This window comes from Fukomys damarensis, unplaced genomic scaffold, assembly GCF_012274545.1.
Source record: "Fukomys damarensis isolate Sample0158 unplaced genomic scaffold, DMR_v1.0_HiC HiC_scaffold_32, whole genome shotgun sequence".
Taxonomy (NCBI): Eukaryota; Metazoa; Chordata; class Mammalia; order Rodentia; family Bathyergidae; genus Fukomys; species Fukomys damarensis.
In genome coordinates, this window is record NW_022900944.1 from 46,330,661 (window position 1) to 46,341,266 (window position 10,606).

The 10,606-nt window shown below is 62.8% G+C and overlaps 1 protein-coding gene across 2 annotated transcripts in view; it reads left to right on the forward strand.

The window, feature by feature from the left end:
- The window catches only part of Kiaa0513 (KIAA0513 ortholog), a 17,715-nt gene extending 8,287 nt beyond the window's left edge, over window positions 1-9,428 (forward strand). Inside the window, exons 7-12 of one of the 2 annotated variants that reach the window (XM_010627483.2) lie at window positions 533-611; window positions 2,559-2,636; window positions 3,476-3,505; window positions 5,444-5,524; window positions 5,723-5,817; window positions 6,454-9,428. In XM_010627483.2, the coding sequence (XP_010625785.1) occupies window positions 533-611; window positions 2,559-2,636; window positions 3,476-3,505; window positions 5,444-5,524; window positions 5,723-5,817; window positions 6,454-6,503 (413 nt within the window). In that variant the 3' untranslated portion in view covers window positions 6,504-9,428. The remainder of the gene's footprint in view (window positions 1-532; window positions 612-2,558; window positions 2,637-3,475; window positions 3,506-5,443; window positions 5,525-5,722; window positions 5,818-6,453) is intronic. The other variant, XM_010627484.2, reaches the window with a different exon arrangement.
- Window positions 9,429-10,606: the final 1,178 nt, after the last annotated feature.

Genomic DNA, 10,606 nt, shown 5'->3' on the forward strand with positions numbered 1-10,606 from the left:
GGCGGGGAGAGGGGCGGGGCCTGGGAGGCAGCGCCCGTCTGGTCCGCCAACCCAGACCCCACTGGGACCTTACGCCAGCCCACCGTTACCCAGAAAGAGGAACAAGCACGTTGGTAACTTGTCAGGGCTTCATGCCGCTCTGTGATACAAGACTACTGACCCTAGAGCAGTGATGGTGAAGCTTGTACAGCTTTCAGTGACAGCCCCTTGAGGCTGTCGTGCTGCAGGTTCCCACCGCTGCCCTAGATGATCCTGAGGTTGTCTCTCTTTCTTGCTGAATTTCTGGGGAAGAGCCACTTTCCTAGGAGGGTGCGCAGGACTGAATGCGTCTATCCCGGGGAGGTTGGTAGAGGGCTACAGTGCAGGGACTCGCGCGCCCCAGACGTGCTGCACCTCCACTGGCTGTGCTGCTCTGGCGGTGACCCTCGGGGGAGGGGCGGCTGCAGGGCTGCAGGGTGAGTAGGAGTTGTGTGGTCTGGCAGCTGTGGTCCCCTCCCAGCCCACGCCCCATCACCTTCTCCCTCTCCTGCAGTGACAGTGCCCAGCCCCGAGGAGGAGCCAAAGGGGGAGAAGATCTACCTGTACACACACCTGAAGCAGCAGCCCATCTGGTAAGGCCCACCTCAGCCGGGGGCCCCAGCCTCGCCTCACTGGCCACATCCTCCAGGAAATGGCAGCCACTACTTCCAGGGTGGCCAGAAAGAGAGAGAGAGTGCTCACAGTGCTGGCAAGGAGTGGGGGAGGCGTGGTCTCCTCATTGCTGGGGCCGAGGTCAGCCGAGGGACCGCAGGATGCAGCTGTCCTGCGAGATGTGTGCCCAAGAGAGACGAAGCCACGCGCCCATGCAGAACCTGCGCTCAGATGCCCGAGCCCCAAAGTGGGAGCAGCCCAGAAGCCCACCTGCCGGCTCAAGGGTTAGCAGGGCGTGGTCCGTCCACGGCACATGAAGAGTGTGACATGACCCCAGCACGATGGCCCACGAGGACAGGACGGGCCACACAATCCCATCCGTAGGGCTGTGCAGAAGAGGCAGTTCCTGAGCCAGCATGGGTTGGAGGTTGCCAGGGGCCGAGCTGGGCGAGGATGAGGAGGGACCCGGTGGGCCTGGGCTCGTCATGGGTGGGAGTATCTGCATGTGGGGTGGGGGTGGCCCACAGCTCGTCCTGAGCCTCCTGCGTCATTCAGGGATCCCGGAACCTACACTGAGCTCCATCCTCAGAACCTAAGTGTTTAAACTTTGAGGCAGGGTCTTGCTAAATTGCTAAACTTCCCAGACTGAGCCCAAACCTGTAATCCTACCTCGGCTTCCCAGAGTGCTGGGATTACAGGCATCACGCTGGTTGAATTGTGCATTTATTTACTGTGTGCTGGGAGTGGAACCCAGGGCCTTGCACAGGCCAGGCAAAGGCTCTGCTACCAAGTGACCCCCCAGCCCAAAGTGCATACATTAACAGGTGAATTTCCTGATACAGAGTTTGTATCCCAGCAAAGCTGTGTGTGTGTGTGAGTGTGTGTGAATGTGTGTGTGTATGGATTAAAATGAAGGTTGTAGTTGAAGTACAGACCAGGTGCAGTGGCTTGGTGATGGTTTGTGTGTCCCCTGGGGGTTCACTCGCTGGGACTTTGTTTCCGGATGCAGGGTGAGGTGGTGATGGGCGAGGCTTTGTTTGCACAAACGAGCTTCACAGGGTGTGCTGACCGCCTGGGCAGGGCTGGTGGGACTTCCCAGCCACAGCGAGTGGGGCCACGGACACCTCTTTCCCGAACACCGGGCCCGATGCTGGGCTCGTTTCCTGCACACTGCTGGTGTTGGAACCAAACAGGCTGTGACCCCAGTGGTCAGGGAGGTGGTGCTTGGTGCCCAGCTCTGAGGGATGGGCAGCTCATCGGAGCCCAGGGCCCCCTCTCTCTACATGCATTGTCCACCCAGAGATGAGGCGCTGGCAGCTGGGACCGCAAATTGAGCTCCAGCCTCCCTCAGAGGTCACAGTGGAGCTGTGCAGTGCCCAGGCCAGTCCTGTGAGGAGTTTGGCCAGGCCACTGCGGTACTGGGACAGGGCTGGGCCCCGCCGGCCAGGCTCCTACCCCGGACAGCACCCTCAGTTCTGCCCTGGGCCATGCTGCTATCTTCCTCTCTGGGGCAGGCCGGCCAGCTTCCCTGTAGGGACTGGATGCTGAGGATTTTAGGGCTTGGGGCCACACAACTGTTCTGGGGTGGCTGGAGGCCGAGTAGATAATGGGTTCTCAAGCCCAGGACACCTTTACCTACAGATCTGGCCGGGCACCTTGCTCGTCCCTCCCTGCCTTCCTCACACATCCCCTCAGCACGTGTGTGTCCCTGCCAGGGCCCCAGTGACATTAGAGCCCTGGCCACCCACTTCCTTGCAGAGCTGTGGAGCTGTGGGAGACGAGTTGGAGAGCCCAGGTTCACAGTTTCGTCCCTCCAGCCTCACAGGAGCCGGAGTGGGGCCCTGCACCCTGATCTGCCTCGCCTGCTCCTTGGCTCTGCACAGATGGGGGTGGCGGGTGGGGCCTCACACTGGCATCTCCTCCTGCAGGCACACCCTGAGGTTCTGGAACGCCGCCTTTTTCGATGCAGTCCACTGTGAGAGGAGAAAGCGGTCCCCCACCACCAGGTAGGCACCCGGTGTGGCTGGCTGGAGGACAGGCCTTGGTTCTCCTTCCCAGTGTCTGTGTGGCAGAATGGCTGAGTCGCCCTGTTTGTCTCCTCCCTCTGCCCTCCCGCCACCCTGGGGCCCTGCTGGCTGCCTGAGGGTTCCGCCTCATGCTTGAAGGGGGTGGAGTGCTCAGCTTGCATGAGAGCTTCTGCCCCGGCTCTGGCATGACTTGGTCTGGCCCTCCTGACGCCGCCATCCGCCGTAGGATAAGGTCCCCAGGACCGCTGCGCTCTCTCCACTGTGTGGAGCTGGAGTCCCAGGTCCAGCTGCCTAGAGGTCCCAGGGTACGGGGCTCCAGGCTGGTTACTGGCTGTACTGGAAGGAAGCCACTTCTGAAAGCCCAGGTGGCCACAGCCCTGTGCTCCCCCTGGCCAGCTTGGGGCCCTTCTTGCCCAGGAGCTGTGTGACTTTGAGGTCTCTGAGCCCTTCGGGGCCCTGGTGGGGAGATGACGAGAGCGGACTCGGCTGTGCTGCCCGGGGCATCCTAGGTGAAAGCCTCCCGCCCGCCTGTGCCCCACAACAGCGGCTCCATGTCCTGGGGAGGCACAGGGCGTGGACAAGACCCCGAACCCCTGCCCAAGGACTGGGACGCGTTCTCTGGCGGGAGACTTAGTGAGGGAAGTGCTGAGCGTCTGCGGGTGAGTGATGGCTTTGGCCTCGCTCCGGTCTGGGCTCTGAGCAGCGTCTCTCTGTCCTCTCACCCCGCCTGCGGCCCTCTCTGCTCGCCCCGCTCCATCCACGTATCTTGCATGACTCTGACATGTTCCTCTGTTTACCTGTTTCTGCTGCCGCTCCAGAGGGGATGCTGGAGAGCAGGAGGACAAGAGGTGTGTGTGTCCCTGTGACTTTGTTCATTTGCAGCGCCCTGCGGGGCGGGAGGGCCGCCCTGGAGGAAGCACCCAGGCAGTTAGCACGGGCTCAGGCCCTGGGAGGAGAGGGGAGGCAGGAGGCCCCCCCAGTGAGTCAGGTTGCACCCTCCACCACCACCCTGGCCTTTCCAAGCTGACCTGGAAACCCAGCCGGGCCCCAGCGGCATCCCTCTAGGGGAGCGGGGTGTGGAACGCTGGGACCATGGGGAAGGAGGCTGGGTCTCCTGCAGCACAGCCAGGCAGGGCTGACCTCGCAGTCCCAACTCTATTGGGATACCCTGCCAAGTCTGTTGAAAGACCTGCCAGACAGGCTGGCAGGGTGTGGCTGCCCTGCAGAGGGGCCGCCCTAGCCTCTTCCTGTACCTGGTGCTGGTGGAGGGCCCTGCCTTGGAGCAGTGACTCATGAAGCTCTGTCACTGGAGGGCCGCTTGGGCAAACAGGTCCTCCTCTAGCAAGCAAGGCCCCTAGCCTGGTCTCCAAGGACAGTGATGAGAGGCCTTGGAGCGTGGCTCCCTGAGTTTAGGCTGGGACTGGCCACAGCCCCACAGAGGGGCCGCCAGCCCCCGGTCCCCTGGCCCTCACAGCCTCGAGCAGGCCCATGGGCCCGTGCCCAGGCAGCCCCGTGCCGCCCTTCCTCCTAGGCCCTAGAGGCAGGGCAGGGGTGTCTGTGTCAGAGGTCTCACTCAGGAGCTGTGGTCAGACACGCGCCCGCTGCAGCAGGCATGAATGAGGATTCTGGTTCAGAGGCCACCTTGCAGGGCTGGACCCAGGCTGTATCCTCAGGAGGCTGCTGGCTGGCAGGAAGAGGTCCCAGTTCTAGTCTGACAGCAGGAAGGAGAGCCCCTCCCGCTGTCACAGCACACGGGCAGGTTGCGGTGTGGCCCACACAGCTGTCCACGGTGGGCTGGCGCTGTGGGCCCCGTGCACCTGACCAGGCCTCAGGGTGCCTGTGGAGGGAGGAGGAGAGAAAGGGGTGTCTTCTGGGGACTTGTGGGTCTTGCCACCCACATGAGGAGTTGGAGGTGGCCTCTGCTGTCCCCGAGTATTGAGCCCCTCTGGAGCTGTGTAGCTGGGGACATTGGGCAGCAGGGTGCACAGGGAAGGGTTTCTGTCCTTTGTTCTGTTTCTCTCCTGCAGCTTCTCCATTCTCCAGGCCTCTCCTTCCTCCATGCGCTCTTCTCTTTCCTGTTCTTTCTCTAAGCCCTATTCAGCCAGACTCATCTGTCGAGTTTCCTCCTTGGGGAAATGGAGCTAAAATGGACACCCCTCCTACCTCAGCTGCCCCCCATACACTCGGGCCCCCCTGTTCCGTTCTCTCAGAGCCTCACCTGGACAGGAAGCCGCCCCCTGGTGGCTCCTGACAGTCTCTGCAGCCCTGCCTGCGGCAGAGGCCTTTCCAGGGAGCCCCTGGTTTCTGCCCCTGACCTGCCAAGAACCCATAGCACTTCCTGTGCACATGGGGCAGGTGACACCAGTGCCCAGGCTGGGGGACCGTGAGGGGGACCCTGCACGGTCCAGAGACACCCTAGGAAGGTGCCACAGGGTCCTCGGAGGAAGGGACAGTGGCCCTCAGATGTCCCCAGGCTCCTGCTAATGCTGCCCTCCATGGCTGGCCTGAGACAGCACAGGCCTGGCTCCTGAGACCCTGGGCAGGCTCCTTTCCTGTGTGGGTTCCGCACCAAGAGGTGGCCTGGGCCCAAGGGAGGCTGTGGGCAGCCCTGCCACTCCATACCCTTGGGCACAGAGATCACTCCAGCTTGTGAGTCTCTCCCATCAAGAAAAGGAAATAAGTCCTGTTCTGGGCTCCGTCCCAGGCTTTGTGCGGTTGCTCACCTCCATGGACAGGGCTGACAGGCTCTGTCTGAGCCCCATCCTTGCCCTCCTGTCCCTCCACAGGGAGAAGTGGTGCCACATGACTCAGGAGGAGAGGGACGACAGCCTGCGGTTCAACGAGAACATCACCTTCGGGCAGCTGGGGTAAGAGGGACATGTGGGACAGGGACAGGGACAGGCCAGCGAGCGGCGTCCCCGCTCTGCCCCCAGGCCCCTCCTCCATCCCTAGTCAGCTCCCCCACATCCCGCACCGGAGCGGAGGCTGTGGATCCCCTCAGGAGGTGGGCCTGGCACAGGGTCCCTTCCCAGGGCGCAGGAAGTGACAGCTGGTGTTTCCTGCAGCACCTTCACCCACAACATGCTGGCCTTTGGGCTGAGCAAGAAGCTGTGCGGCGATTTCCTAAAGAAGCAGGCCGTCATTGGCAACCTGGACCAGGGTGAGCTCCCGGGAGAGGGCAGGGGCCGGGACCTTCCACTGCGGTCGGACACGGAGGAGTGGGGCACCCGCCAGCCCCTCCTGGCCCGAGTCCACGGGCCAGAACTTGTCCCTCTGCAGGCTGTGCCGGAGAGGAGGGGCGGCCGGGTGTGAAGTGCACACGCGCTCTGGTCCTGTGCAGAGCCAAACCCCAGGCCCGAGTCAGCCCTGCCTCACCTCTGAGAGAGGGAGAAGGAGGCGCACGGTCACCAGACCCTGGCTCTGCATCCCGGGGGCTGCTAGGCTGCCCTTCCCTGGCACTCGTCTGCCATGATGCTTTGCACAGCGATGTAGATCTGGGTGGCCTAGAATGCTTCAAAGGGACAGCTCTCCTCTCCCCTCTGCCCCCAGCACCCAACCCCGGGGCCCTGCGGGTCCGGCAGGAGCGTGGCTGTGGCCACCTCCTTGGCAGGGGTGGGGGCACTCCTTTCCTCCCTGATCACATGCAGAGCCAGGCGACACTACGTTCTCCTGGCTCCCTGGCCAGGTCCCCATGCCACAGCCCTGCCCTGGAAGGTGGCAAGGCCAGGTAGCCATAGCAGCTGAGCCCGTCGAGGTCCTGTCCTCTTCCCGACACCCATGCTACTCTCTCTTCCAGAGCAGTACAAGCTGCTGAGCGACCACATTGAGCAGATGGCCGCTGAGTAGGATGCGGTGGGCGCCGTGCTCCAGGCCAGCAGCTGGCTGCCACCCTTCCAATGACCCCGCATGTCACCAGCAGCGCCGGAGCCGCCCTTGCTGCCCAAAGCTAGTGATTAGAAGAACTGGCTGCCCACCCTTCTTCTCCCTTCTGCCCATGTCTGCTCCCCACACGTGCCAGTGTTTCACAACCTGCTGCCCACCAAGCGCCAGGCTTATGAGATGAGCTCAGGAGGAGAAAGAAAGTGGCCACAGCCAGGTTGGGCACAGGGCAGCGACCTGCACAGTCGTCCGCTGAGGGCAGGGCAGCGGTGTGGGCACAGAGGTATGCAGTGTGGCTGAGACGGCAGGCGGGCACAGCAGGGTCATGGGGCACAGGTGAGCTCAGGGGACCATTGCGCCCCTCCAGGGTCAGTGATGGCTGCTCGCTCTTCCTGTCTGTGTGACGGGGTGGAGGTCACAGGACCCTGAAGGGCACGGACACAGGGCAGAGACAGCCTGCTGTGTGAGACCTGCCCTCGCCGGGGGGTGAGTGCCGGTGCCAACCTAGCCACCGAGGTGCCTGCGGGCACCCGAGGGACAGAGAAAGTCCCGGCATGTGGACGTGGCACCATGCCCATGAGGGCGGGGCAAGGAGTGCTGTGGCCGCTGCAGACATTGCGCATCCTGACATGGACGGCGCTGTGCCCTGACACAGCCCAGCCGTCTCTTCCCACGGACCTTGCAGAAGCAGCCTTTGTCCTGACCCGGGCCTGGCCCTGCCTTCCTCTGCGCTGTGCCTGGCCGGCCGTGGGGATTCCCCGCTGGCCCCACGCTGCCATCCCAGGCAGACGCCACATGGAACCTGGCTTCTCCATCTGGCCACTGTCCCCTCCGGTCACAGACCTCAGGAGGGGCTCAGCCTTGCTTCCCGCACTTGCTGCCCCTCTGACAGATTAAACCCTGCACCCCGCTGTCCTCTCGGGAGCACCTCCCCGCACTGTTCCAGAACAGAGAGCGGCTGAGCCCTACAGCACGTGTGTCCCGCATGCTGGCTGTGGATGGGGGTGGCCGTGGGGGCAGGCAGCTGGTGGCTTGATGTGTGTGTCACTGCAGCCTGCCTTCGGTGCCACCTCAGCCTCGAGACAGTGGGGGTGAGCCCGGATCGGGGATCCTGTCCAATCTGCTCCCTGGAGTGAGGGCCGGGCCGGAGGGCAGCGCAAGGCAAGGCCTTTTCCACTGGCTGTTCATGGAAGTGCGGAAAGACCGTGCCCCATGCCCAGGGACGCACCCTTGCATGGTGGTTCTCCAGGGCCTGCTTCCTGGGGAAACGGCACTGTGGAGACACCTGGCTTGGGAGGCCGGCATAGCCTCTGCAGGCGCACATCTCGAGTCCGGCTTTCCTGGCTCCTGGCCTTCAAGAGTGACCTTGAGACTGTCCCCCACCCTGGCCTCTCCACATGGCACCCTAAGGAGCAGGAAGGGACACCGTGGCTCCTACAGAGGCGGGGTCAGCTTGACCTCGACAAATGTGGCCTGGCTTGGCACTGCCAGAGGGGCTTGCAGGGCTCTCTGCTTGGGGGGAGCTTGCAAGGCGTGGCTCTGTGTTCTCCATTGTTGGTGATTTTGGGGGTGTCCCTAGATGCCACATTGTCCCCAGAATGCACCTGCTGTGTGTGCACTGTGCCATCCCAGCCTCACACGCGAGAGTGGGGTGCCGGTATCTCAGGTGACCTGTGCAGTGACGTGCGACAGACTGCGATTTTCCTGTTGCCAGAAGTGGCAGCAGAGCTCAGAAGGACCACAGTGGAGCAGAGGAACCAGCACACCGCATGGCAGGGTCGGATTCGTCCCAGAGCGTGGGCTGCGCTTGGAACCAGCACCAGCACAGGGCCCCGGGTGAGGGCAGAGCTGGCGCCCCCTTCTGCAGCCTGGTGGGCACTGTGCTCGCACGCCGTGGGGCCGGGGCTGTGAGGCAGGAGCCCCTGTGGGCCGGTACCTGTGAGTCCAGGTGTGGAAGGGATTTCCGTAACCCGTGCCACCGTGGCTGAGGAGGGAGGGGACAGAGGGGTCACTCCACACTGCCCACAGTGCCACTCTCCACCGCGTGCTGTGCCCCTGTGCTTAGGGCCTGGGAGTCATCTGCTCCTGAGAGGGCAGAACCCAGGGGCCTCCGAGGCCACATCCAGGGCAGTGAGGGCTGCCTGGCTCTGGGAAGGGGGCGCGAGGGCAGGGGGGCCTGGCTGTGCCCTCAGGGCGGGACACCAGCAAGTGGCTTCTGGGGACTCCTGGCTGCATGGGCAGCATCGGACCTGCTGGGCCACTTGATCCCAACCCGTGCTCCCACCCAGCAAATCTCCCCTCTCTCCTTAGTCCTGTCAGGCCTCTGCCCTGGGACCAGAAGGCTCCCATGCTGACCCTTCCCGCTGCCCTGGGCCTGAAGCACGTGCTCACGGGGAAGACATGGGGACGTGAGGGACAGAGGCCGGCTCCAGGGCCAGGGCTCTCGGCAGTGTGTCCAGGCCCAGCTGCTGGGAGGCCGCAGTGGAGCCTGGGGCTGTCACGTTCAGTGGCCCGATGGGCCGTGAGAGGACAAGTCCTGCTGAGGACACTCAGACATGGCCACTGCGAGAATCCAGTCCCCGGCAATCCTGGCGGTGCGTGGCACCTTCCCATGGTGACCTCTTCTGTCCTGTCACCCACATGGGCTTGACCCGCCCTCGCCGCTGTCCGTGGGTCCTCTGTGGTCACCCCTGTGGTACCGGTATCTTACTGTCCCTGTTACACAATCCTGCAAGTCCCTCGAGGTGGTGTTCTACAATGATATTTTAAGGCTGAGAAAGTTCCCAGGTTGGAATTGGCAAAGCAGCGCTAACATCAAAGTTGCTTCTTGTGAAGAAGAAAAATGTACATATATTGCACCTTGGGTTGTCAGAAGGTGAAAACTGAAATAAATTATCTTTCAGAAGAAAACTCTGATATCTTTTGTCTGACACTGCCCTGGGGACGCCTCTCCAAGTCTGCAGCTCCTCAGGTCCCCAGTGCTTTCTCAGAGGGGAGCAGGGCCGCTGTCTGTGGAGTGGGACCAGAGAAGCCCTGGGCCAGACCCTAAGCTACAGGATCCTTCTGAACCGAAGTGGTCTATCGCTTGGATTTGGGGGTGGTAAGGGGACCTCGAGGGGTGGAGCTCCCCAAACCCAGGCAGGACACCTTGGTCCAGCTTGGCCACAGACGACGTCCGAGCTTGTGCTTTCTTCCTCCCTAGCTTGGGGTCCTGCCACGTCAGAAGCCACCTTGCAGTGGCCAAGCAGCAGGAAGGCTGGGGACAGGCCAACCGTAGAGGGACTCCGGAGCCTGTCCCTGTCACTGGGGCAGGAGTGGACAGGCTGTCCTGTGTCCCCAGTGTTCCCTCTATCCACACAGAGCCAAGTGTGGGAACGCCAGCCTGGGGTGTGGCGTCTGGGCTTCTCTTGGTGCCGGGAAGTGGGGCACCCTGCCACATGTTAGAGGGCGGCTGCTGGGCTCAGAGCCAACTCTGGGGGCAGGGCGGGCACCTTGACAGGGCCTGGAAAGGCCCCTGCGTCCCCGCTCCCTGCCAGCCAGATGGCTGGGGAGCTTCTGCTTCTGCAGCCCCTGTGGGGAGGGCGCCCCAGCCCAGCCGCCCTGCGAGACCCCAAGTGGTGGGCAGAGCACTTTGTACACGGCCAGCTGAGCTGCGCTGTCACCTCCAGCCGGGCCCTGTCCTGAGTGCGGAACGAACCAGTCAGTTTCCCCTGAAGAAGAAAAGGGACCGAGCTTCTTGGTCTGTGTCATAGGAACACGGTTAAAATGTATTCCTCAAAATTCACAGAATGAACCACAAGAGTGAAGCAAGCTTGCAGGCTTAGGGTTTCCTGGGTAAAGCACGACCTTTCCCTCCAGCCATACTCAGGTTGCTGCCGCCTGAGTCCCTTGGTTCCCTGCCAAGCACCTTCCCACAGGGGCCACCAGCACCCTGACCCTGTGAGCATCCGCTCCACGGGAAAGGACAATGCCTCATTCAGGACTCCATGGCGGTCACAGGGCTGTGCTTCTCCCGGAGGGAGACTTCCCCACTGACTGCCCCAGGGGCAGCCGAAGGTCAGTCTTTGATG